This window comes from Pseudophryne corroboree, chromosome 6 (assembly GCF_028390025.1).
Source record: "Pseudophryne corroboree isolate aPseCor3 chromosome 6, aPseCor3.hap2, whole genome shotgun sequence".
Lineage (NCBI taxonomy): Eukaryota > Metazoa > Chordata > Amphibia > Anura > Myobatrachidae > Pseudophryne > Pseudophryne corroboree.
Genome location: NC_086449.1, coordinates 791,455,914 through 791,471,554, shown reverse-complemented (window position 1 = coordinate 791,471,554; position 15,641 = coordinate 791,455,914). Strand labels below are relative to the sequence as shown.

The window sequence follows — 15,641 nt, the reverse complement described above, 5'->3', positions numbered from 1 at the left end:
ACAGCTGGTCTTTGGATCATGTGTATCCATGCCAAAGCAATATTAATTTGCTCCAGTAATTTTGTTTCCACCCCTACTTCTCACAGCCGAGTGTTCCCCGATAATTATTAGGCCTTTAAATTTTTATTGTAACACCATAAACAGATTTTAACCCATATGATTATGCCTACATTTATAGCTTTCTTTATTTTTTTCCAGTCAACGACTTCATTAAATAAAAAATGTTTTTAGAAAAAGACTGCACATTAATTTATAGCAAATGTTGGTAAATTTTACAAATCATATTATATGAAAAACATATTAAGTAAAAACTGCTCAAAAATGCTTAGAAGAGAAAATAAAACACTATCTACAGTACACAAGTATTTCATTATTGGTGATTTTTCAGTTTTTAAACATTTCTTATTTATGATTAAAAATATAATAGTAACAGTATTAAAACTTGTAAAACATGTCTGACATTAAATCATAATTGCCTACGCAATTAGGAATGGCCAGATCTCCAACATCCCACTGGCTTCCTAGTTAAGCAGGCTAGGTAGTTGGTTTAATTTGTTATTGATATCAAAACTAATATTCAGGGTTAATTCAGGTGTCATATGCAGCCCTTGAGAACTTAACATGTGAATCTCTTAACTGAAATCAGGCTAACTCAACAATATGAAGCTGCTTGATAATGTTATCATAATAATATCCACCTCAATGTTATTTATTTATTTTTGTTTTGTAGTTAGTTTCTAGTATAATGATTTATAGTGTACTTGAAATAAAGCAGAAATTATATGAAAAAAATCAGAATGTGTTTATATATCATAAATCTCTAAGGCAACCACAGTCACATGGCACAAGATGTAGTGAGCAGAGGGACATTGAAACACCATTGAGCTCTGCTTGTAATTTTAATTATTTGTTCCCACTGCTTCGCATTACATTACATAGTAAGAACTGTGAACATCTGTCTGTATAGCAGACTGACTGTGTCTATCAGACATCTTTGTTCAATGGAGATTTTGAAAGCAGATATCGATTTGTATGTGGATAGTTAAGAAAAATGATCAAATGAATGCCTGAAAGGTACTTAAATTGTTTCTTAATAAAATAAAAATCTTTGTGGGAATAGGGCACTAAATGTTTGACCAAACCTATATAACGTTCACCTTATTCTTAAAGCACATTTCCTAGGTACCAGTCATGTACTGTACATATACTTCAAGTTATTTTTTTCAGGTTTTCCCTGGCAGTACTCTTGAACAAAATGTTGGTGTTTCCTATAAATTATAATTCCATAAATAAATAGATAATAAGAACAATACATAAAAATGCAAAGTAATTATTTTCAAGAGCCTGGATTCTCATGATCCAGACTTTCCTGAACCAGACTTCACCAATTATATTTACTTTCACCACATACATGACCCACACATGTATTCCAAACATGTAACTACAGTACAAAACCTTAAATTGTCACAAACGTAATCATATTGTACAACATAAAATAAAGCTAAAACACAGTACTTTCAATCACATTAATTTTCATCAACAAAACATTAAGAAATCTGAAACCTGATTAGTTTTTCTTGTGGGAATGATAACAAATATATAGCTTTTTATTTTAAGTACAAATTCTAATACAAAAATCAAAACCACAATGTTTGTTCTGGATGTACAAGGATGTTTAGGGGCATATTCATTATCCTTTATCACAATATCTACACTCTCCATAGATGTAGAAATTGGGACGTTCATCAAACTCCAAAAAAGCTTTATTTTCAGAGTTTGAAACTGAAACTCGTTGCCATCCTGAGATAGCAATCAGCCCCCTAATCTCTTCACAGGTTGCCGTTTACATGTCAGCTTGTGCTGCAGAGGAGGGCCGCGGCTGCAGTGGACCTCTGCAACCAGACAGACCTGGCAATAAGGTACTGGTAGGGGTGGGGGTGCACGGCATGACCTCTGCAGCCCTGGCAATTAGGTGCCAGCAAGGGGGGGGGGGAGGGAAGGCATGGCTGCAGTGCTCCTTTCTGTACTCGGCTAGCCAGACGGTGAAATTTATCACTTCCCACAAACCTGACTTAACAAAAAATCCAGTTTTTCGGGAGTGATAATTTTAAGATGGGGCCATAATGAATAATTAAAAAACTTGAGAGAAAATGCAAAAGAATTAAAAACGAAAAATTGTCAATGCACATTTTTTTCATGATGAATATGCCCCTAAAGCTATAAAACAGTTATTAGTTTATAATAATGCAAATACTTATTAATTGTATTTATTTAATTGCATCTATCTATCTATCTATCTATCTATCTATCTATCTATCTATCTATCCTAATATTATAAGAACACTGTGTCTTTGTTCTAATTTGGTGCAAAAACTACTGAACTGATTTTCATAAAAACTTCCAGAAATAAGCTGCACTTTGTTCATCTCAGTCCATCAAACTGAAGGTGAGTAATAACAAAAACATTTGGCCTCATCCATCCATGCACATGGTAAGGGTAAGAAGGAGAGGTTCTTTGGGCCCATATTCACTTCTGTTGGAATACATTTGTGGTGTAAGAGTTGTGTGTAGGTGGTGCATGAGTTGTGTGCAGGTGGCGACGGTGGAGCCACAGGTAGAAGCTAATGTTTTCCTAAGATTTAAAGCCATAGCAGCATTCCAAAAATACAAAGTCTCTACTCTAAACTAAGACATAAAAAAGAGGTGAAAGTTACTCATACTATAAATGGTAACGTTTGTTATGGAGCTCGTTTCTTATGTTAGAATTCGGAAAAAAACCATACAATACAATAACTTTATGCTAGATGATATATCCACAAAATAAATACATTTACATTTTCCTACTGCATCAAGAACTCCAGAGGCTGGAAGGCTTCAATATAGAGGATACATCAGAATACCAACTTACAATAATATTTTTCATAACATGTCCCCAACAAACCAGTAGCATACCTCCCAACTGTCCCGATTTTTGCAGAACAGTCCTGTTATTTGGACACTGTCCCATCCATGTTCTGCAGTGTACCATTGTGCGGGGGGGAATTGGGAGGCCAACTGTCACTCGCTGCTCACAGCAGCAGTGAATAGAGGATGTGCGCATGCACACAGCTTCTATTCATGGGAGACAGATGGGCTGGGGGCATGGACAGCAGCTCACAAAATGTTGGGCATGACCCCACAGTGATGAAAACAAGAGGCATGGCTCACAATTGCATCATTCCCGTGAAGCCATGCTCCCTTTTGCAGAGGACCTTTCACCCTTTTGGTCACATGCGGCAGGAGTCCCAAGTCACTAATCCTGAAAGTTGGCAGGTATGCTGTAATTAGAAGGATTTCCCTTCTCTGGAACCAACACTTTCACCTTAAGGATTGACGCTGAATATATTTAAAGTCTACAATATAGGTGTTTCAAACCCATTAGGGAATTTTAGATATATATTTTTTTAAATAATATAGTTTACAAAAATCTTTCTCCATGTATCTAAGAAATCCATCTGCAAAAATAATACTGATTTAACTCATTTAAAAAATAAATAATCTATAACATAACCCTAAGCACCAAGTTTCTTGCATAAGTAAATATAACTGAAGCTGCAAGACTCTGGGGGAAGTACATCAACCCTCAGAGACAAAAAAGTGGAGTAGTTGCCCAAAACAGCTTCTATCATTTGTCATAAAGCACAGTCCTTTAAAAAATGACAGAAGCTCATTGGTTGCTTTGGGCAACTGCTTCACCTTATCTCTCTCCAAGGCTTATTATACCTACCCCATAATGACTAACAGTAAGAAGATATATTCCTGTAGTAATATTGTTTAACAGATGAAATAAGAGCTATCTGAAAATTGAAAAGTACACCATGTTCATAAATAAATCACATTTATGATGTTAAGGATAATTAACAACAATCTTCACTACAATACACAGCATTTTACAATAGCTGCTAAGTTCCAATGATACAATATTTGAGTTTTGTTGAGTTTTGCCAATCGGTTTAAACAGGGATGGACTGGCCCACAGGGGTACAGGGGAAGCCCCCAGAAGGTCCCACTACCGGAGGGCCCAACCGCTACTCTTGGGATCAGGTTCCAGACTGTGCCTTTGAATTATACATAATAATATGTTACCTGATACTACACAGGACTATGGTGTATTATCTATAGTGCATTGCCATTATTAATCTGGTACATTTTCATGCATGCACTAGCAGTATTTACTATATACTGTATATTTATTAAGGGGCCAAACCATGCTCTTTCTAATGGTTCGCCAAACTGCTGTGGTGGCTGGCCATACACCTTATGGCCTGCTACCAAAGCTTTCTCCTGATGGACCCTTTTTTGCCCCAGTCTGACACTGGGTTGACAGTCATTGTGCACATTTATACTCATTGGGTCAATAAAGACTAATTAATTTTGCAGTGGTTAGGGCCAAATACAAGTGAGGTATATTTATGAGGTGTATAATTCACAGAGTAGTTTTTAATGTTTCTCTCATCTCTACCCGCAATTAAAATTTGTCATCTGAAACAGAAGAGGTCTCAGGGGAAAGGGAGCATTGTCAATGGGCTAATTGGAGCCACCAAAAGGAAATGTACCATCATTTATGACATAGGGCACAATGTTGGTATTAAAAAAAAAACCTTAAAATATTTCTCTCTGCCAGCCCAGTATAGTTTTAAGACAATGTGTTCCCCATTAGTAGACATTGCACATAGTATTACATGTGCCATATAGCTAGCATTGAGCCATTTAACATTTTGCCTATGTGTAGATTTTACACAAACTCACCTGTATATGACTGTTTGCTGGTAAATTTCCATTAAGATTTTCATGACCAAGTCCTGAATCATCAGCATCAATTAGATTATCCACAGGGACATCTTGCCTTGGTTTCCTATATGTAAAGTCACTTTCACTGGGATCCAAAGCCACACACACATTGTATGAGTAGGGAAATGGTAAAGTTCCATCACTATACATGGAGAGCATCCTGGGATCAACTGGAGGATACAGATTTGTACTTAGAGAAGTAAAGGTTGGGGAAGGTTTTAATTGTTTGCATTTTGATATAATGACCAACAAAACAGTTACAATAAATAACAAGGAAATGAGAGCAAGTGCGATCACTAAATAGAACTGAAGATTGGATTGAGGATCTTCGTCTTTGAGTTGATTGCTGAGTTTAGGAACCACCTGTTGGAAATTATCTGCAACAATGAGACTTAAGGTGACTGTAGCTGAGAGAGAGGGGTCTCCATTGTCCTTCACCATTACAACAGCCTTGTGATTCAATATATCCTTCTCATGAAAGACATGTGATGTCCTGATCTCACCCGTGTGCTGACTGATGGTAAAGTGAGATGGTTCTGACACTTGTATGAAGTGATACGAGAGCCAAGCATTATGGCCAGAGTCTGCATCCACTGCAATGACCTTAGTTATTAATGCTCCTTGTTCAGAGTCAAATGGTACCATCTCAAACACAGCTGGGCCACCACTGTCTGCTGATGGGTACAAGATCTTTGGTGCATTATCATTCTGATCCACTATGCGGATAATTAATGTTACATTACTGTTCAGTGATGGGGATCCATTGTCTCTAGCAGTTACCTGTATTAGAAACTCCTTGTACTGCTCATAATCAAATGATCTCTGAGCATAGAGAACCCCAGTCTCTATATTCATGGAGAGATAAGAGGACACTGGAAGATCTTCTGTATTAGTGCTGAAAAGTGAATAAATAATTTTAGCATTGTCTCCAGTATCAGGGTCTGATGCTTGTATACTGTATATTGAGGCTCCTGGTAAGTTGTTCTCTGGCACATAAGCAACATAAGTGGATTTCATAAATATTGGTGGATTGTCATTAACATCTGATATCTCTAATCTGATGGTTCTTCTGCTGGAAAGTGGGGGAGAACCTCTGTCAGTAGCCAACATGGTAATGTTATAACTAGATATTTTCTCTCTATCCATGGAACCAGTAGTAACAATTCTATAATGACTATCAGATGATAGCAATACATTAAAGGACATTTCTTCTATAAGATTACAGTCAACTTCTCCATTTTCTCCAGAATCTTGATCCTGAACTTTTATCAGAGCTATCACTGTACCAGGTATAGAATCCTCAGGAATAGGACTAGATAATGATGTTACAGATATCTCAGGAGCATTGTCATTTTCATCTATCACTTCTATCAATATTTTACTTCGGGCGACAAGGCCACCGCCATCCTTTGCTTGTACAGAGAGTTCATAATTATTTGTCAATTCAAAATCTAGCTGACTATTTGTTTTAATTTCACCACTTATAGGATTAATACTGAAAGTACCTGTGTGATGGACATTCCCTGATGTTTTGCTGAAGGAATATGTGATCTGTCCATTGACTCCCTCATCTCTGTCTGTTGCATTAACAGTGATTACTGTAGTATTGATTGGAGTATTCTCATTCACACTGACTTTATATACTTGTTGTTTAAATACTGGAAAATTATCATTTGCATCAGTGACAATGATCCTTACTAAGGCAGTACCAGATCTCACTGGGTTTCCTCCATCTAAGGCTGTTAGTGTTAGTTTATGAATATTCTGTGTCTCTCGATCTAAAGGTTTCTCTAACACAAGCTCTGGAAATGTGCTACCATCTGGGTTGCTGCTTTCACTCAGTGTAAAATGCTGATTATCACTGAGCCTGTATCTCTGTACTGCATTCATGCCAATATCTGGGTCTTCTGCAATTTGTAATAAATATCTTGTTCCAGGCGCAGTAAATTCAATTGTTTCTAATGTGAATGTATCAGGTAAGAACACAGGAGAATTATCATTTATATCCTGAATCTCTATTTTAACTGTGAAAACATTTAAGGGATTTTCAACCACAGCATCAAAGGTTAGGAAGCATGTAGCTGCTGCCCCACACAGTGTCTCTCTGTCTATCCTGTCCTTAATGTACAGATTCCCATTGTCTACATTTACATAAAAATATTTATCTGACACACGTGATACAATTCTCAGTTTCCTAGATGAGAGATGCTTAATATCTAATCCAAGATCTTCTGCAATATTTGCTATAACAGAGTCTTTTCTCATCTCTTCTACAATAGAATAATGAATCTGACCAGAGACTGAATGACACAGCCATGATAATAAGAAGGGAAATATTACTTGCCATCTGATTCCTTTGTATGTCTGTGTGTGAGGTTTCATCTCAGCCATCCCAATTACATGAAATCTTCAGCAAAATATAGTCCTTTTGATAGCAGTATATGTAATCCACTGAATCAGAACATATATAATTATAAATCCAAATATTTATGACAATAAGAGAAAATATCCTGTATTCTGTGTAGAGAGAATCCAGAAAATGGCTGTGTGTCTTCCTGCAGATCTGCAGTGTGTGTGAGTGATGAAAATACCAGTGGATCTCCAGCTCTGTATTCTTCTCCTTATTGGTCAAACAGCGGCGCTCAGAGGCGTAAGTGAGGAACTGCAATGCTGGTATATATATATTTTCAACATTCAGTACTAGTAATACTATGATTCAGTTTACATTTGCAGGTATGCATTATATATATTAGGATCCCTATACCATAATACTGTATATAATATTTACACCATATTATTGGTTAGAATATTAAGATTAAAATTACAATAATATTCTGAAATCTGTTTTTGATTTTCCCCAGATATCTAATTTAAACTGCATTAAACTTATAAATATCTATGTATACCGAAGGATGATAGGCAAAATGTCACCCACGTGGCACTGCCAGCCTTTACCAGTGTAACCCAGCTTTTTCATGCTTTCGGTGTGTAGTATTATTTAAATATGAATGCATGTTTAATATTTCTGTGATATATATATATATATATATACACAGTATACTGCATAGATTAAGAGAGTCATCGTCACGCAATTATAATTTGTATTCTTCCAATTATTGGTGAACAATGAATCTCTGACGTAAAAGTCAAGAACCATATCCCAAATATTTTGAACGTACTATAATGTATAATTCAAATTGACATATTTGTTTATTTTTCTATAAAGTTTACATTTATAAATAATATATTCCTAAATAGATATTAAGGAAGTGAGATCAGAGCGAACGGCAATCGTGCCAATGGTTGAGGTGAATTTGCTTCACTTGGACCATCACAGATTGTCGGTATACACTGAGCAATTTAATGATTGGTGGAACAATCTCTCATTATGTTCTGCATCAATATGCACAGCCGCACACACACGCACGATATCATTTGATTGACTGTGCAGCACAGTGAAATTATCTTGTATGTCATCCATAGGAGCACGCAATTCTGCACACACATTAGACAATATTCACGAGTTGTCATTCCATTATGACAAATTTTAAGATATTTTCCTAAAAAGATATTTTACTAATATCTAAATTTTAATATATGCCTGTGTTAAATATATGCACATTTAACATGTGAATTATCCCATAAGTCCAAATGTTTAAGATCATGCTGCACAACCATTTTTCAATATTTTCATATTAATCATTTTGAACTTTTATATACATCTCGTAGCATAGTGTATGTTATTTTTATATTCGTTTTTTTTAATTCTCATTAACGTTTTTTTGGGCCATGTTAGAAAGCGTGTTATTATTATTATTATTATTATACATTTATCACGGTGCCTCTAAACCCAACTTCTTTTCTTAATAAGGTACCTTAGAAACTGCAGACTTAGTTACTATCTTTTTTAACTGTAAAGGGGAAATTCAATTAGCCACAATAATTTGCCATAGGTTAATTGACACCCCGGGGCTATCCAATAAGCCCTGAAGTGTGGCCGCTGGCAGCACTTATTGGGGAATGTTTTTTTTCGGGACCTCTGCAGGCAGTAAAAAAATTCCAGATAATAAGCCTGTTTTTGTGAATCGGGCACTGAAAACACATACAGTAGGTCCATTTATCTATCATGGATTCTAGGGGGGTGGGAATTAAAAAATTTTCATGCCAGCAGCCAATAGATGACACTTGATGGAGCAATTCAATTGTCGCTCTGTTTGAGCGCAAACAGCTGCCGGCCCTGATTTTTCTTTTTGCAGCCCCCTGTGCTGACAAGAAGAAATGTGTGAAAAGTGACCCATTTGGGCTCCAAAATGGTTCCTTTTGTGTTGTACCCAGCACTTTGGTTGGGTTTAGCCATTTTATGTGGCTAATCCCACTCTGCCTTGCTACAATCAATGCATGAAAAAAACCTATTGAATTGTGCCTGCCAATGTCCCATCACTTTAGACAGGTTATTGAGTGTGCAAAAGCAATTGAATCTCCCCCTATGTTTTTTTGCTCAAAAATAGATAATTTAATGGGTGCAAAAAACAGGCTCTAATTGAATAGGCTGAAGCAAATAAAAAAAGCAAAAAAACCTGTAACAGAAATTCTTCCCATCTTCCCATGCTGGGTAATGAATAGCAGTTGGATGAAAGTTTACACTACTGGGCTCTTTCTTATACCCCTTTTCCACTAGTGATGCTGGTCCAGCCGGGAGCCTGACACGGGTGCTACTCGGCTGCGGCCTGCATCAGAGCCCCCTTTCCCACTGCACTCACCAACCCGGCATATTGGCAGGTTGGTGACGCTGCTGGTGACGTGGCAGGGGCACCACTGGGAGATCACATGATCTCCCAGCGTCACCCTTCTATACACTGTGAACGGGAGCCGTGTCGCATCGACATGGCTTCCGTTTACGCTGCACAGCTTACTGGGTTGAACTCCTCTTGGTCTGGGTTTTTGCAGAGGGAGCCGTTTCCACTAGCAAAAAACATGGGGAAATGCGCACCCCGTTCATTTACCCGTGTTTTTTAAGCTAGTGGAAAAGGGGTATTTCTGTACATGTGCATCCTTAAGTGATGCATGTGCACTGGCAGAAGGATTTAAATGGATCCCTCCTTCCAATTGGTAGGAGTGAACTAACACCATCTGAAGATAGTAAAAGCTCCTGCTGCCAAGTTCTGAAAATTGAAGGAAGCTCCAAAAACAGAGCATGATAAATGTAATAATTTTCCACCTAGAGAGAAAAGATTTATTCCTCATTGAAGAATGCACACCATAGTACATCTCCTTTCTATATAGCATGAGATAATATATGGTGGTGATATAGGTACACAATTCCATCAACATACCATACTTTTTTTTACAACAGAAATGTCCATTAATTGGGAAGCTAAATAAATAAATATCTCCTTTAAATAGAACTGTGGGCACTTGTCTTGGAGCCCGACGTATTCACACAGCACATCAGTTAACACCAACATATCAACAGATACATACACAAAATGTGAATAAAAATTATATAAGCACAGAGACATTTATAGAATACCTTTTCATTTCTCCTCTCCAGAAGAATCCTGTAGAGTAGATGTTACAGGGAACTTCAGGGGGCTGGGACGATTTCTTACGTAATCAAGCCCTGCCCCCTCCTCTAGAAAATGCCACAATTTGCAGGTCCGTGGGAAAGGGGCTGTGGCTAAAAAGATGCAATTTGCATCCTATTAGCCCCTCCCTCTCTCCACGGTCACGCGCATGCCGGTGATTACCTCTCCATCCTGGCTACTTCACTAGGTTGTGGGCAGGATGCGGGAGATCTGCTTGCTCTTCTGGGGGTGTGGGGGCTATCCCTAAAACCTTGAACCTCCTGCAACTTCTGGGAGAGTAGGCAAGTATGATTTATAGCAGTGAATTGCATATGCCTGTTGATATAATATAGCTTGCACTATGGATGTGTCCTTATACACTGTTGCTCAAATGGTGGCAAATAGCCCCACTCTGCTAGTTTGTACTTATCAATTTGATGTGCGACATTTTTATATCAGTGGGCTTCAAGTTCCTTTGTGTTTCATCTGTGACTTTGTATGTGCATAAATGTTAATAAGATGCGAAAATTAAAGAAATAAACATAGTCTAATTGTGCCAGGCTTCTCACGCTGTATGGCTTATAGACACTAGTTTTATGATTACCCATCTGTACAATTTCCCAATAAAGTCACTCACTCCTACTACTGTATACTGGTGAAAGACTGTCCTGCATAAAAACCATCTATAGGACGTGTCACAGTATGAAAATAATTTAATTCTAGAGTGTAAAATGTTTTCTTTTTTTTCTTACATAAAATATTTTCTTACAGCTGCTTGGATATTCTTATTTTACAATACATGTACTATAGCTAAACAAAGTGATTTGTAAATGTAAAGTAACAGCAATGTGAGAACATAATAGTAAAAAGTCTTATGAAACAAAGCCTACACAGCCAGTCATTTGTGCCAACAGTACAATATGCACATCCATAATAAAAGTAGGGGTCTGATTGGTCAGACCACTTCCTAGAAAACATATTTAGAGATTCCATACTTTAATGCCATATTAGTACAATCCATTTTCAGTCAAAACTTAGAAAAGCATCAGGTAAAATATTGATAATGATGATCATTATCACACATTTTCTACTTAATCTCTACTATTATGTGTTATTATTATTATTATTATATAGCATACACATATTCCTCAGCGCTTTACAGAGAACATTTTAACCATTCACATCAGTCCCTGCCCCAGTGGAGCTAACAATCTATGTTCCCTACCACACGTGCACGCACACACACTCACGCAAGGAATAATTTTTTCAGGAGACAATTAACCTAACAGTGTATATTTGGATTGTGGGAGGAAACTGGAGTACCAGGAGGAAACCCATGCAAGTATGGGGAGAATATACAAACTCCACACAGTTAAGGCCATGGTGGGAATTGAACCCTCAACCTCAGTGCAGTGAGGCAGCAATGCTAACCATTACACCATCCGTACCACTCTACTATATACTGATCTTTTATGATCAACACTTCCTGTAGTTAATGACTGATTCATTTTGATTAAGTTTTCAACTAAGTACAGTATGTATATGTTTATTTTGGGATACACTCCCTTAGCTTAATGTACATGCTAAACCATTTCATATCTCTTGTGTCTCCTGGGGTCTAGAGACACTTGGATCAACTTCAGATTTGATGCTGGAAGACCTAATAACTTAGACGCAATCATAACTATTTCACGGATGCTATTCCTTATTTGTGTATAAAAAAGGGACATATGTTTACAATGAAATAAGGAGCACCATATTATTCTGATAAATTCAATCACTCACTCACTCACCTACCTGTATAAGATTACTTGTTGGCAAAGCCTCTTTAACATTTTCATTCCCAAGTCCTGAATCATCAGCATCAATAAGATTATCCACAGGGACATCTTGCTTTGGTTTCCTATAAGTAAAGTCACTTTCACTGGGATCCAAAGCCACACACACATTGTATGAGTAAGGAAGTGTCATTGTCCCATTTGTATATTGAGAAAGGATCCTGGGATCAACTTGAGGATATAAACTTGAATTAAGTGGACCAAAAAATGGGGGTGGTTGGGACTTCTTGAATTTTGAAATAATGACCAACATCACGGTAACAATAAATAGCAAGGAAATTAGTGCTAGGGCAATTACTAAGTATAATTGCAAATTAGATTGAGGATCTTCATCATTGAGATGATTACTGAGTTTAGGAACCACCTGTTGGAAATGATCTGCAACAATGAGGCTTAAGGTGACTGTAGCTGAGAGAGAGGGGTCTCCATTGTCCTTCACCATTACCACAACCTTGTGGTTCAATATATCCTTCTCCTGAAAGACACGTGATGTTCTGATCTCACCTGTGTGCTGACTGATGGCAAAGTGAGATGGTTCTGACACTTGTATGAAGTGATAAGAGAGCCACGCATTATGTCCAGAGTCTGCATCCACTGCAACCACCTTAGTTATTAATGATCCTTGCTCAGAGGCAAAAGGGACCATCTCAAACACAGCTGGGCCACCACTGTCTGCTGATGGGTACAAGATCTTTGGTGCATTATCATTCTGATCTACTATGCGGATAATTAATGTTACATTACTGCTCAGAGATGGGGATCCATTGTCTCTAGCAGTTACCTGTAATAGGAACTCCTTGTGCTGCTCATAATCAAATGATCTCTGAGCATAGAGAACTCCAGTCTCTATATTCATGGAGAGATAAGAAGATATTGAAAAATCACCTGTATTATTGCTGAATAGTGAATAAATAATCTTAGCATTGTCTCCAGTATCAGGGTCTGATGCTTGCACGCTGTATATTGAGGCTCCCGGTAAGTTGTTCTCTGGCACATAAGCAACATAAACAGATTTAATAAATAATGGTGGATTGTCATTAACATCCAATATCTCTAATGTGATGGTTCTTCTGCTGGAAAGTGGGGGAGATCCTCTGTCAGTAGCTACAATTGTGATGTTATATCTAGATACTTTCTCTCTGTCCATAAACCCAGTAGTAACAATTCTGTAATAACTGCCAGATGATAGTAATATATTAAAAAATGATTCTGTTAATTTACAGTCAACTTCTCCATTTGCTCCTGAATCTTGATCATGAACTTTAATCAGGGCAATCACTGTGCCAGGTGCAGAATCCTCAGGAATAGGACTAGATAATGATGTGATGGATATCTCAGGAGCATTGTCATTGTCATCTATTACCTCTACCAATACTTTACAATGGGCGACAAGGCCACCTCCATCTTTAGTTTGTATAGATAGTTCGTACGTTCTTGCCAATTCAAAATCTAGTGGTTTATTTATTTTAATTTCACCATTTAGAGGATTAATACTGAAAGTACCTGTGTGATGGACATTTCCTGATGTTTTGCTGAAGGAATATGTGATCTGTCCATTGACTCCCTCATCTCTGTCTGTTGCATTTATAGTGATTACTGTAGTATCTATTGCAGTATTTTCATTCACACTGACCTTATACAGTTGCTGAGAAAATACTGGATAATTGTCATTGGCATCAGTAACAAGGATCCTTATTAAAGATGTACCAGATCTCACTGGGTTTCCTCCATCCAAGGCAGTTATAATTAACTCATGAATATTTTGTGTCTCTCTATCTAAAGGTTTCTCTAACACAAGTTCTGGGAATGTGCTCCCACCTGGGTTGCTGCTTTCAGACAGTGTAAAATGCTGATTATTACTGAGCCTGTATGTCTGTACTGATTTCACACCAATATCTGGGTCTTCTGCACTTTGTAATACAAATCTGGTTCCTGGTGATGTAGATTCTATCATTTCTACAGTAAACATCTCATGAAAGAATCTTGGAGAATTATCATTTATATCCTTAATTTCTATATTGATGCTAAAAACATTTAAGGGATTTTCAACCACAGCATCAAAGGTTAGGAAGCAGGTAGCTGCTGCCCCACACAGTGTCTCTCTGTCTATCCTGTCCTTAATGTACAGATTCCCATTATCTAGACTGATATAAAAATATTTCTTTGCAACATGTGAATCAATTCTCAGTTTTCTAGATGAGAGCTGTTTTATATCTAATCCAAGGTCTTCTGCAATATTTGCTATAACAGAGTCTTTTCTCATCTCTTCTACAATAGAATAATGAATCTGACCAGAGACTGAATGACACAGCCATGATAATAAGAAGGGAAATATTACTTGCCATCTGATTCCTTTGTATGTCTGTGTGTGAGGTTTCATCTCAGCCATCCTTTTTACCCAAATTCTTCATCAAAATATAATCCTTCTGATGGTTGATACTTATAATCCAGTGAGTTATAACATATAGAATTATAAATCCAAGTGTTTGTGAAAATATCCTGTATTCTGTGTAGAGAGAATCCAGAAAATGGCTGTGTGTCTTCCTGCAGATCTGCAGTGTGTGTGAGTGATGAAAATACCAGTGGATCTCCAGCTCTGTATTCTTCTCCTTATTGGTCTAACAGCGGCGCTCTGAGGCGTAAGTGAGGAACTGCAGTACTGAAATGTTTTCAGTATTAAATATCAGTTTTGTTATCATGCAATGGTAACTGTGTAACATATATATTAAGATTCTTAAATGTATTGTCTACATGAATGGAATTACGGAATTTATATATCAAGTAAAGTAGCAATATCTGTGCATAGATACACTGTCTGCTGTAGACAAAGGCTGCATGAGAAACCTATTGTATGTATGTTTCAAGAGAGGTCAACACGCAAATAAATTGCTCTCATTATTAATGTCATTTAAAGCTCTAATGTCAAAGTTAATAAAGTTATTGTTTTTTTAAATTATGCAAAGTAAAAGTAATAGTTTTAATTACAAAATAAATATTGTGATAAAAAACTGTAAAAAAAATATAACTCCAAAAATGACTTAATAGTGCTAAAAAAATACAAATATAGTACATAACCACCCACATATTTTAGTATTAACCAGTGATTACGGTTTTACTCTCTGCAGTGTAGGTACAACTAGTACACTTGCCTGTATAATTACAGTTTGGTACACTGTTAGAACATGCTGTAGGCCTCTATTAAAAACATAGGGGCCGAATCAGATCTGATTGCTGCTGTGCGTTTTCGCACAGCAAGCGATTAGATGCAAACTGCATATGCATATGCACCGCAATGCGCAGGTGCGTCGCACGGCTACAAAGCGGATCGCCGCTCAGCGATGGGTTTGTGTGAAGGATCCATTTGCATGGCGATTGTAAGGAGATTGACAGGAAGAGGGCATTTGTGGGT

The 15,641-nt window shown here is 37.2% G+C and overlaps 1 protein-coding gene across 32 annotated transcripts in view; it reads right to left on the bottom strand.

Moving 5' to 3' along the window:
• The window catches only part of LOC134933540 (protocadherin gamma-B1-like), a 543,090-nt gene that overhangs the window by 138,255 nt on the left and 389,194 nt on the right, over positions 1 to 15,641 (bottom strand). Inside the window, exon 1 of one of the 32 annotated variants that reach the window (XM_063928824.1) lies at positions 12,192 to 14,753. The exons of 30 other annotated variants lie outside the window; for them this stretch is intronic. In XM_063928824.1, coding sequence (XP_063784894.1) covers positions 12,192 to 14,621 — 2,430 coding nt within the window. In that variant the 5' untranslated portion in view covers positions 14,622 to 14,753. Of the gene's footprint in view, positions 1 to 4,788; positions 7,369 to 12,191; positions 14,754 to 15,641 lie in introns of those variants that run through there. One more of the 32 variants, XM_063928821.1, reaches the window with a different exon arrangement.